The sequence below is a fragment of the Oncorhynchus masou genome, chromosome 1 (assembly GCF_036934945.1).
Source record: "Oncorhynchus masou masou isolate Uvic2021 chromosome 1, UVic_Omas_1.1, whole genome shotgun sequence".
NCBI lineage: Eukaryota > Metazoa > Chordata > Actinopteri > Salmoniformes > Salmonidae > Oncorhynchus > Oncorhynchus masou.
The window spans coordinates 33,472,520-33,485,278 of record NC_088212.1 but is presented as its reverse complement, the minus strand read 5'-3'; the positions used below and the strand labels follow the sequence as shown (position 1 = coordinate 33,485,278).

At 45.2% G+C, this 12,759-nt stretch overlaps 1 protein-coding gene across 1 annotated transcript in view; it reads left to right on the top strand.

Moving 5' to 3' along the window:
- Positions 1-630: 630 nt before the first annotated feature.
- The window catches only part of LOC135542486 (transforming acidic coiled-coil-containing protein 1-like), a 30,540-nt gene continuing 18,411 nt past the window's right edge, over positions 631-12,759 (top strand). The window contains exon 1 of the mRNA XM_064969487.1: positions 631-1,234. Within this exon, the coding sequence (XP_064825559.1) occupies positions 1,170-1,234 (65 nt within the window). The 5' untranslated portion in view covers positions 631-1,169. The remainder of the gene's footprint in view (positions 1,235-12,759) is intronic.

The following is a 12,759-nucleotide window of genomic DNA, read 5'->3' as shown; positions in this document are numbered from 1 at the left end:
CTTGCTAATGCTGGGCTTAGGGGAGGGGTCCTGACACACATTGGTTCACAGCAGGTAGAATGTCTCAGAACAACAGGGGCTGTGTTAATGCTCACTTTTCTTCCACCATCCCTCTCTCAATTCAATTTCAATTTAATAAGGGGCTTTATGGGCATGGGAAACATATGTTTACATTGCCAAAGCAAGTGAAATAGATAATAAACAAAACTGAAATGAACAATACAAAATTAACAGTAAACATTACACTCACAAAAGTTCCGAAAGAATAAAGACATTTCAAATGTCATATTATGTCTATATACAGTGTTGTAACGATGTGCAAATAGTTAAAGTACAAAAGGGAAAATAAATAAACAGAAATATAGGCTGGTTTTACAACCCTCTCTCTCCTCCCACCATCCCTCACTCTCTTCCCTCTGTCTGTTGTTCAGCTGACTAACAATAGGGGCGAGTCTCCCTCTGGAACAATACCCTCAGCCCTACCCTCCTTCCCTTTTCCCCCTTTACTGTTAGAGCTTAGTGGCCTTTACACCACCCCCTTCCCGTCATCTCTCTCGTTCTTTCTCACTCCCACTATCTCTCTTTCTTTAGAGAAGCTCTGTAATGCAAGGAATCTGGTCTGTGCAGGAGGGACAACTCGATCGAAAGAGAGAGAGAGAAGAGAGGAGAGGAGGGGTTAGAGGAAGCAATAGAAGGAGAGAGAGGGAGAGGGCTGGCAGACATACAGAGAGAGAGGCAGGGACTGGCAGAATAGTTGACATGTGATCAGGACTCCTGAGCAGCCAGACCATTCACCCTGGATACAACATCAGCAGCAGCAAGAGAGAGTGAGAAGGAGCTAAAAGGAGACAGAAGGAGCCAGAGAGAGAGACAGAAGGAGCTGGAGAGAGAGACAGAAGGAGCTGGAGAGAGAGACAGAAGGAGCTGGAGATAGAGACAGAAGGAGCTAGAGAGAGACAGAAGGAGCTAGAGAGAGAAGCAGAAGGAGCTAGTTAGTCAGGGATGTGGTGTGTGAGATGAGAAGAGGCTATAGTGGTCGTGCCCTCATCACTGGGATTCTACTATTTTCAGAGAGTGGGAATATGGAGAGAGTGCTCTAAAAGAGATACGCCTGTCGCTTGGAATAAGACACAACACACACTACACACACATACACACCCAGCGTTGCCATGGGGGGCTCCCTCAGTCAGCACAGGAAGAGCTCCTTCAGCTCCTCCAGAAAGAAGAGCAGCATGTGAGTACACAATCTAATCACCGTTAACGTGTGTGTGTGTGTGTGTGTGTGTGTGTGTGTGTGTGTGTGTGTGTGTGTGTGTGTGTGTGTGTGTGTGTGTGTGTGTGTGTGTGTGTGTGCGCGCATGTCTGTGTGTGTGTGCGCGCATGTCTGTGTGCTTGCACACGCATTATTGATCTTGTTCCTGTCCCGTGAGCATGTGGTTTAGTTTCCTGTGTAAATGTTGTGTATCGCTCTCTGAACAGGTTTCCCAGCATTGTCCATTAGCTAAAGTGCAGCAGAACCCGACACGACAATAATGCTTGTTTGGATTGAACTTATTTGACTTCAGAAAGGAGATCTAGATAGGGAAGATGTACAGAGTATTAGGGTCATCAGAGAGATGTAATGAGAGAGATGTGATCAGATCTCCTGACGGAGACACTTCTTTAGTACTGAACATGCACAAGATGAGGTGGCATGTAAGGTGAGTGATCAATCAACAGAAGACCAACAGTTTATGTCCATTAATCAGGTGAATAATATAACACTAATGCATTGTCTCACGATGGCCTCTGACTAAGGCAAGTGTTGAGGTGTGGTTGAATCACTTAAAATTAAATTAAATCAACAAAAAAATTGGTCAAATACACATGGTTGGCAGATGTTATTGCGAGTGTAGCAAAATGCTTATGCTTCTAGATCCGACAGGGCAGCAGTATCTAACAGGTGATATCTAACAATTCCACAACAAAACCTAATAATGAACAAATTCCACAACAAAACCTAATACACACAATCTAGTAAGAATCTAGTAAGGATAATAAAATATAAATATAAAATATATGGATGAGCAGTGACAGAGCGTCTAAGGTGCAATAGATAGTGTAGGATACAGTATACAGTATATACATATGAGATAAGTAATGCGAGATGTGTAAACATTCTTAAAGTGGCATTATTAAAGTGACTAGTGTTCCATTTATTAAAGTGGCCAATGATATCAGTCTGGAGGTAGGCAGCTGCCTCTCTGCTAGTGATGGCTGTTTAACAATCTGATGGCCTTGAGCTAGAAGCTTTTTTTCAATATCTCTGTTCCAGCTTTGATAAACCTGTACTGACCTCGTCTTCTGGATGGAAGCGGGGTGAACAGGCAGTGGCTCGGGTGGATACTGTCCCTGATGATCTTTTTGGCTTCCTGTGACATTGGGTGTTGTAGGTGTTCTGGAGGGCAGGTAGTTATCCCACGGTGATACGTTGTGCAGACTGCACCACCCTCTGGAGAGCCCTGCAGTTGTGGGCGGTGCAGTTGCTATACCATGCGGTGATACAGCCTGACAGGATGCTCTCATTGTGTACCTGTAAAAGTTAGTTTGGGTTTTTGGTGACAAGCCACATTTTTTCAGCCTTCTAAGGTTGAAGAGGCACTGTTGCGCATTCTGTTGCGCTTTCTTCACCACACTCTGTGTGCGTGGACCGTTTCAGTTTGCCGTGATATGTCCACCAAGGAACTTAAAACTTTCCACCTTCTCCACTGCTGTCCCATCGATGTGTATAGGGGGGTGCTCTCTCTGCTGTTTCCTGAAGTCCACGATCATCTCTTTTGTTTTGCTGACATTGATTGAGAGGTTATTTTCCTGACACCACACTCTGAGGGCCCTCACCTCCTCCCTGTAGGCTCCCTGTAGGCTGTCTCGTCGTTGTTGGTAATCAAGCCTACCACCGTTTCTCCTCTCAAACGCCTCCTCCTATTTCTTTCTCTCTCTCTAGTCGGGACCCGAAGGGGTGCATGTTTTGTTTTTTGTCTTAATACTACACAGCTGATTCAAATTATCGCCGCTTGATGATTAGTTGATTATGGGGTCCCGAGGACCGAGTTTGGGAAACCCAGCCCTAATCCATGGTAACAGAGAGCCAGTCCTCTCTTTCTCGCAGTAGTTCCCAGTGGATCATCACCATGTTAATGAGCTGCTGAGCCTTTTACACTTTCTACCCATTCACTGATGTCCTTCCTAGTCATACCCTGATGCTGCTCTGCTCTACCCATCCTGTTGTCACGGTGACTCAGCAGTACCACTGGCAGTATTAGTGGTGTTGTCATCTTCTACAGCAGTTGTTGTTTACACTGGAAATCATTCCAATTGGTACTGAATGATCCAGAGTAGTGCAACTGCAGAGTAGAATGAGAGCCTTAGGCACTGAGTGGCTCTGAGACTTAGATCTGAGACTTCTTCTGTGAGCTTCTGTTAGCTGGAGCGCTCAGAGAATCAAAGGAGAGTCTGCAGACAGAGACATCTTTGTTTGGCTGATTTTACATTACATTAACAAGCTTAGAATTGGAAATAAACCAGTCAACTTTCTACTGGATGGGGATGTGCCCCCACACTACACACTGTCAGGTTTCTGTGTTTACTGTAGGTTAAGCAGTGTTTTTCTAGGCAATGTCCTTGTTTGTATGTGTGTGTGTCTTTCTTTGTCAGTGTGTGTGTGTGTGTGTGTCTCTCTCTCTCTCTCTCTCTCTCTGTGTCTCTCTCTCTGTGTGTGTGTCGCTCTCTCGCAATGAGTGTGTGTCTCTCTCTCTCTGTGTGTGTGTGTGTGTGTGTGTGTGTGTCTCTCTCTCTCTCTCTCTCTCTCTGTGTCTCTCTCTCTGTGTGTGTGTCGCTCTCTCGCAATGAGTGTGTGTCTCTCTCTCTCTCTCTCTCAGTGTGTGTGTGTGTGGCTATGAGAGGGTTAAGAAGTTCCGTAGCAGCATGAGATCGTGGCCCTTATTCTCAGATCTATATTTAGCAAATCATCTTTTTCATTTTTAAGTGCAACAGAAATCTGCCTCAGTCCTCTTTTCTCAATCCCCCCTCCACTCATCGCCCCTCCTCCATCTCATCCATTCCTTTTTGGAGTAGAGAGTGACCTGCATTTGGAGCTCCTTTAGACCCTATTTCAGACTGTACTAGGCTGATCTATCTTTGGCCTGAAGCTCTTCCTCTCTTCCTCCCAACCTGTCCTCCTCCTCTCAGTACTATATCAGCAACAATTCAGCTGGCTGTCGATAGACAGACATGGACCATAAGAGGCCCTGTATGACCTTCAGAGTGTGTGTGTTCGGGAGTTCATGTGCGTGCGTGTGCGCACCATTGTTTGAGGAATTATGTATCCTTTGTGTCCCTGTATTGTTACACACAATAGCCTGGTGTCTGTCTGTCCCCTGACCCTACTCTGTCAGTCCTCTCAGAACTCACCCCCAAAATACCTTCCCCCAAATATTGGACTATAAATTGTGCTTCATGTATTATACTTGCTAAAATATTTATTCTATTTTACTGACCCATTTACTTTTATTTTCATATTCTTATCTTTTATTATTTCTTATCGTTGTTGCATTGTCGATAAGAAACCTGCAAGTAAGAATTTTGTTGGATGGTGTATACCATATGTATCCCGTACATATGACTAATATAACCTGATACTTGAAACCATCTCTCTCCCAGTTAGATGCATGTTCAAGTTGCTCAGCTCAATGTATTCTCCAGATTGTTAGGGCAATAGAGTTAGAGACAAGGTAGGTTTAGATTGTTGACAACATGTAAGCTATATTTCATCTCCAATGTTTATTAAGTTAATTAATTAATTTGCACAATGAGCACTTGTTGTCTCTCAAATACATCATTACAGTTGTTGGTTAGCTAGCTAGCGAATTTAACCATATTAGCATTGACATGAAATCAGTCAAAACACCTCAAAATGAGACAGCTATCAAGAACAAGATGAAACGAGCTTAAACAGGCCACTTGCAATTCCCCACATTCTTGTCATTCTCACTAATAGTCTGGCCACCCAGAAACACTCTGAATTCTGCCCCATGGACATTGTTTTTTTTTACTTTGTCAGCTAACCTATCGATAGACAAAAATAGCAGAGGTGGGAAACCTTGCCTGCTACTTCTAGTCATTTTGAACGGAGCAGAGCAGGTATTGCCTGTTATTACTATGGCTGAGGGATTGGCATATAGTATTTTAATCATGAGTTCAGGTGGGCTATCGTGCATCAGCAAACAAAGAAAAAGGAGGGGTGCTCAACAATAATGACAAAATCGCGAGAATGGTTTACCAAGAAAAACTTGTTGCTTGTCACGGCTTTTGTCGGAAGGTGACCAAAGTGTAGTGTGGTGAGAGTACATTCTTTTATTTATAAATGTCGCCAACAAAACAAGGAATGAGGAAACGACCGTGAAGCTTAACAGGGCTATAGTGCCACTAACAAAGATAACTACCCACAAATACAACAGGGAAAGAAGGCTGCCTAAGTATGATTCCCAATCAGAGACAACGATAGACAGCTGCAGAATGGCGGGGGTGCCAGGAGAAGCAGAAAAGTTCTCCATATGGCCTGCCAGATTACTCGCTCCTACTGGTGAGCCTGGTCTTTTAAAGGACAAGAGGACACAACATGACCAAGAGTCCCACAATACAGACAACTCTTCGTGTTGACCTTGTATTGCCATTCCACTGGCGACAGCCCAGCTCTGCCTAGTTGCATAGGATCGGGAAGCGGTGACTCGGCCGTCTTCGGCGACTCTCGGTGAAGGTCGGGAAGCCTCGGGTTCTCTCAGCAACGGGACTGTCGGGAACTTTCTGGATGACACTAAGGCAAGGTGGACATGCGTGCGAAATCGAAGTTCCTCTTCCTCCGTCATTCCCGTAATCGCCCATCGATACGGATTGTCACCGCGATAAGGGAATCGAGATCCGTAGGTAACTCCCGAGTTGCAAGCTCATCCTTGACCTCCTCCGAGACGTCGTATCGACAGCGCTTCCTGGTTCCAAGCACTCTCCACTGCCAAATTGCGGAAATCCACCGCATAGTCTGCCACACTGCGGGAGTCCTGCCGGAGCTGGATTAGCTTCCGAGCAGCTTCTCTCCTGGAGAACGGGGCATCAAAAACCCCTCCAGACTAACGCAGATGGCCGACTGTTGTTCCCATACAGCAGTAGACCAGGTGAGAGCCCTCCCTGAAATCAGCGTAATGAGGTAGGCTATCTTGGAGCATTACGAGGGGAAGGAAGAGGGCTGAAGCTCGAAGATAAGGGCACACTGAGCTAGAAACGCCTGACAGGTGCTCAGCTCACCATTGAAGCGTTCCAGAGGAGGTAAGCGGGGCTCCCGAGAAGGTTGAGTGACAGATGAGATGGCGCTGCAAACAGCTGAGTTACTGAGGGGCTGTGGGGTTACCACTGTGGCCTCCCAAATAACCCGCGGAATTGCTCCAGCAAAATGTCCAACGCCCAGTTATGGCATTCAGCCAACATTTGGACCCCTTCCATAAAACCAAGAAGCAATTCCTTGTGCCTACTGATGATGGCTCCTTGGGAGGGTCTGCTGGGTTAGTCATGCCCAGTTCGTACTATCACGTTTCAAGGTAAGACCCCGATGCAGACAACAACAAAGTAACAATAGTTTATTAATCCAACAGGGGCAGGAAAAAGACAGGTCAAGGGCAGGCAGGGGTCAGTAATCCAGATAGGTGGGGCAAAGGTACAGGACGGCAGGCAGACAGACTCAGGGTCAAGGTAGGCAGAGGACAGTAATCCAGATAGGTGGGGCAAAGGCACAGGATGGCAGGCAGGCTCAGGGTCAGGGCAGGCAGAACTGGTCAACACCGGTAAGACTAAAACAACAGGAACACTCGAGAGACAGGAACAGAGGGAAAAACACTGGTGGGCTTGACGAAACAAAACGAACTGGCAACAGACAAACAGAGAACACAGGTATAAATACACAGGGAATAATGGGGAAGATGAGTGACACCTGTAGGGGGGTGGAAACAATAACAAAGACCGGTGAAACTGATCAGGGTGTGACACAGTATCAGTTCTCTATGTTTGACAAGTAGTATGAAGCTGCGGCTTGGAGTATTGCTTCTTTATACTTTGTAATGCATTCCCTTTGGATCTGGCTATGTGTCACGCCCTGACCTTAGAGATCATTTTAATTCTCTATTTTGGTTAGGCCAGGGTGTGACTAGGGTGGGCAATCTAGTTTTCCTATTTCTTTGTTTTGCCTGGTATGGTTCCCAATCAGAAGCAGCTGTCTATCGTTGTCTCTGATTGGGGATCATACTTAGGCAGCCTTTTTCCCACCTTAGTTTGTGGGATCTTGATTTTGTTTAGTTGCTGTGTAGCCTGCAGAACTTTACGTTTGTTCTGTATTTTTGTTGTTTTTCGGTGTTCATTTTAATAAAAGTAAGATGTTCGCCTACCATGCTGTACCTTGGTCTCCTCGTTCAAACAACGAGCGTAACACTATGTTTTTTTGCTTTCATGAAGGACTGGCTTGAATTGTGAGGATGGCTACACAATTTATTTTCATCATGAGCAAAATCTATTGGTTTTTCTACCAAAAGTTGCAAATATTTTTGTGTGTGATCTATATAACACAAGAGACCAGCAAAATGGATAAAAGAGTGTGGCGGTATAGCAGGAACAGCATTATCTACTGGTCAAAACCTGGTATTTTCACACTACTTTGTGGTAAATAATGCAAGCGACTTCATTTACAAATTTCTCTGAACAGGGGAAAAAACATCCCCAGAGTCAAAGGGAATACACTACACTGAATGGAGAAGCAACCGTCAAAGCCACAGCTTCATACTACTTGTCATACTGTATATTGGTTGTTTGGGTGGGATTGGCATGAGTTGTGGGGGGTTTGTGGGTGGCGTTTTAGATTTTTTGGGATTCCTTACTTATTGGTAGGAAGAAGTTTGGTCCAAATCAGGTGTACTATATTTATTGAATATCATCTGAATCATATAAATTAAAATAGGACATTTGCATGCAGGTAATTTGCAGAATTTCTCAGAGATAAAATTATATTTAAATATTTCAGGAATGCTAATCATATCTGTTACGAACTACAGAAACGATTTTAGAATAATCTGAGATGGTGGGTGTCGAAATCCTCTTCCATTTTCTTTTTGAGGTGGAAAGACCCAATATATTCTAAAATATTCCATCATACAGGGAAAGGAAACAGTTGAGTAATTGAGAGATGCAAAATATATTGAAAGCAGGTGCTTCCACAACGGTGTGGTTCCTGAGTTAATTGAGCAATTAGCATTCCATCATGCTTAGGGTCATGTGAAAAAATTCCCAGTTGGAGCAGCAACTGAGACAGCATTTTCCACCACCATCAACAAAACACCAAAGGATGGAATATCTTGTTGAATAATGCTGTCGCATTTCTACAATAGAAGTCCAGACACTCGTAGAATAGGGTGGCCCAGCACACTATTAAGACACTTTATATATTTTTTCCTTTATTTTGGCAGTTACCTGTTGGCCTACATTGAACACAACATATTTGATTTGATTTGACATTTCCCAACATAACATCTCTAGACCTTCATGTAGTAACGGTTCTACTGGTCCTCTCATCTATAATTTGTGTGTCTGTGTGTTTTTCAGCTCTGATTACAACAAAGGGAAAGGAGTTTACCTCGTCAGTTGTACAACTGAATGCGTTCAACTGAAATGCGTCTTCTGCGTTTAACCCAACCCCTCTGAATCAGAGAGGTGCTGGGGGCCGCCTTAATCCACATCCACGTCATCAGCGCTCAGGGAACAGTGGGTTAACTGCCTTGCTCAGAGAACAGTGGGTTAACTGCCTTGCTCAGGGAACAGTGGGTTAACTGCCATGCTCAGAGAACAGTGGGTTAACTGCCTTGCTCAGAGAACAGTGGGTTAACTGCCTTTCTCAGAGAACAGTGGGTTAACTGCCTTGCTCAGGGAACAGTGGGTTAACTGCCTTGCTCAGAGAACAGTGGGTTAACTTCCTTACTCAGAGAACAGTGGGTTAACTGCCTTGCTTCAGTTGTAAAACAGAATGCTTTCAACTGAAATGTGTCTTCCGCTTTTAACCCAACCCCTCTGCATCAGAGAGGTGTGGAGGGCTGCCTTAATTGACATCCAAGTCTTCGGTTGTTAGCTATATAGGCAAACCATCTCAGTCACGCTTCCCAAATTCACCATCAAAGGTCTTATTGTAGCATTATCTGCACTTATCTCTCCCCCTCCCTCCTCATCCCCCTCTCTCTCCTCATCTCCCTCTCTCTCCTCATCCTCCTCTCTCTCCTCATCTCCCTCTCTCTCCTCATCTCCCTCTCTCTCCTCATCCCCCTCTCTCTCCTCATCTCCCTCTCTCTCCTCATCCCCCTCTCTCTACCCATCTCCCTCTCTCTCTTCATCCCCCCCTCTCTTCTCATTCCCCTCACTCTCCGCTTCTCCCCCCCTCTTCTCATCCCCCTCTCTCTCCTCATCTCACTCTCTCTCCTCATCTCCCTCTCTCTCCTCATCCCCCTCTCTCTCCTCATCCCCCTCTCTCTCCTCATCCCCCCTCTCTCTCCTCATCTCCCTCTCTCTCCTCATCCCCCCTCTCTCCTCACCCCCCTCTTCTCATCCCCCTCTCTCTCCTCATCCCCCTCTCTCTCCTCATCTCCCTCTCTCTCCTCATCCCCCTCTCTCTCCTCATCCCCCTCTCTCTCTCAATCTCAGCTAGCACAATTACAAGATCTGGTGTAGCAGTACAAGATGATGTAATGCACTTCAGACTACATCCCCAGGATGATGCTTTAATATCAGCTGGCCTGGTTACTGTAACCGTGCCAACCGGCGCTGTACTACACTTCTCCTCTGTTTAATTTAAACACTTGTCATGATGATGCTCTACGCATGCACGCACACACAAAAGCATGGGAGAAACTAGGCTAAAGCATTACTCCATTCAGGACAGAGTTGTAGAACTATATTCAAACATGGCTTTTACTGCCTGAGAGAGACAGAGAGACTCCGGGACTAAGAGAGACTGAGAGGGTGAGTGTACTCAGCACTCTAAGCAGGGTTTCTCTCTTGTTCCTGTGTGTTCCTGCCTGCCTGAGACCGAGGATCCCAGTCAACACGAGCCTCCAGTTTGACAGTGAGAGAGACTGGATCTTGTCAGAGACCACTGATCGCCACGAGGTGGAGCTCTCTTTCCCGCACAAGGCAGAGAAGTGTGTAATGTGTACACCACGAGTTTACATGGACAGTTTGAGTGTTGTGGTATGTGATCAAATCTTGAATGAAACTTCTCGTTGAAAATGTCTGACCACTTGTATAATCTATTTGCATACACTTCAAACAGGCATGCGTACCCCACCAGCCACTCCACTATGTGTTTCTTCACAGTACCCAAGCCTAAAACAGATTTAATCCAAGTTTAGCTTTAAAAACAGATGAAAAACATAATTAGTATCACAGCACCTCTTCTCTTTCTATAAACATTTAAAAATATCTAATTTAAATGTACTGTTTATACAAATATGAACATGTGTATCTGAATAGTGTGTAAATAGTATTTTTGTGGTCTCTTGGTGTCTCTTCTATATATACCTCTTATGTTGTTTGTATTTGAATTCGATGTAATGTCTTATGTTGTTCTTGTCTATAACTGTTCTGTACTTTGTCATATATTTGTATGTTTTATGTGGACCCCAAGAAGAGTAACTGCTGCATGTGCAGAAGCTAACGGGGATCCTAATACACTAAACCAATACTGCGGTTCACTACTACATTACAGCATGTACTTGCCCAGTACAGACAGAGATATGTGTTGACTTCTGTTTACCACTAGATGGGACTGTTGAGCCTGTTTTTGTCTCAGTGCCACAGTTTCACCAGGCAGCCATGCTATTATAGGAAAGATAAACTTACTGTTCAGATCATTATTCAGAATCATTGGAGGAATGCTTTTGGTAATCCACATATGTGTGTTCCAGCGCGCTCAATTACCTCATACGGTATCACACCACTCCTCATGTGGCTATATGTCTACTATACATGTTTATACTGGTCATATTTAGCTCCTAACCACACACACACATCTGTGACTTCCAGTCAACTCTTAATTTAATTAAAAGGATGATAGGTTAGGCTGCCTGCATGTACACTCACAACATAGACAAATGCATTCGCACACACACACACACACACACACACACACACACACACACACACACACACACACACACACACACACACACACACACACACACACACACACACACACACACACACACACACACACACACACACAGTGGTCTTGGTTAGAATGGGGTCTGTGACCCTCTGTCTATACTCAGGGAAGCTGAAGTCGTCTATAGTCACAAATGTGACTGGGCCTGTGTGTCGGTTAGAAATGAGAATATCCTTATTTACTCTTCAGAAACCGCCTATGTTCCACTTAACCTCTCTGAAGCTTCCTGGAGTGAGATCTTTGGTGTGGTTCTAGAAGTCTCAGAGTGTTCCCGACTGCATGGGTTCCAGACTAGAGCATGGCTGTGTGTCTGTGGGTCCGCCAGTGTTCCATGTGTGCTGAGCTATTTCTGGGTCCAAGGAAAATAGTTACATAAGACCTGATTAGTCTCCCTTTCTCTTCATCTCCCTCTCTCTCCTCTCCTCTGCACATTTTCCAGCCCGTGAGTCAAGGTGACTAAGACCTTCCTGTGTTTGTGTGTACATGTGTGCTTGTGTTTGAGGTGGACAGTTTATCCCAACTGTAGTGTGGGTGTAGCCTCGTCAAACCAGCCTGATCCCACGATAGCTCACATTCTGAAACGAAATGTGAGGGTATCGGTTTAGCTAGTTTACCAGGCGAATGTGGGTGGACCCTACTCTATACAGGTGTAGCAAGAGGTGATAAGGTCAAACAGCTCCCCTAACAGGTCTGTCCTCCTTGTTACAGACAACAGACAATAGAGAGGGGAGGGAAAGCAATGCCAGGCATCCCCGACAGCTATGTCAACAGAGACATCCTAACAAAATATATACACACACACTCAGAGAGAGAGAGAGAGAGAGAGAGAGAGAGAGAGAGAGAGAGAGAGAGAGAGAGAGAGAGAGACAGGGTACCCTCTGTGTGTCTTTGTGGGTTCTCCAGCTTGCTGATCACGTCTGAGCAGAAGAGAGCAGAGTAAAGGGAAAATAAAAGAGGAGATGAGAGAGATTCTTTCCTCTGCCACCTCTCTTTATCCATACCTCGTTCCTCTCCTCCACAGAAGCAAATGGTTATTAGATTAGTCATGGTTGATGTTTCTCATACAACACATCTCATTTGGCTTGGCCTAGTTAGAGAGTGTGTGTGTGTGTGTGTGTGTGTGTGTGTGTGTGTGTGTGTGTGTGTGTGTGTGTGTGTGTGTGTGTGTGTGTGTGTGTGTGTGTGTGTGTGTGTGTGTGCGTGTGTGTGTGTGTGTGCGTGCGTGTGTGCGTGTGCGAGCATGAGTGGGATGCATGTAATCAGAGTTGTGTCAGTGCATGTGGTACTCAGTGCTGTGTCAGTGTGAGAGTGTGTCTGTGTGAGAGTGTATCTGTGTGTGCGTTTTGGAAGTTATGTAAGCCACCATGAACAGCTTCCAGGCGTGTGGTTGTACGTGCACACTTTTGTGTGTGTGCGTGTGTGTGTGTCTGCAGAGATGGGAAAGAGAGAGTTTCCACATGGTTGACTAACCACAGCTTGCC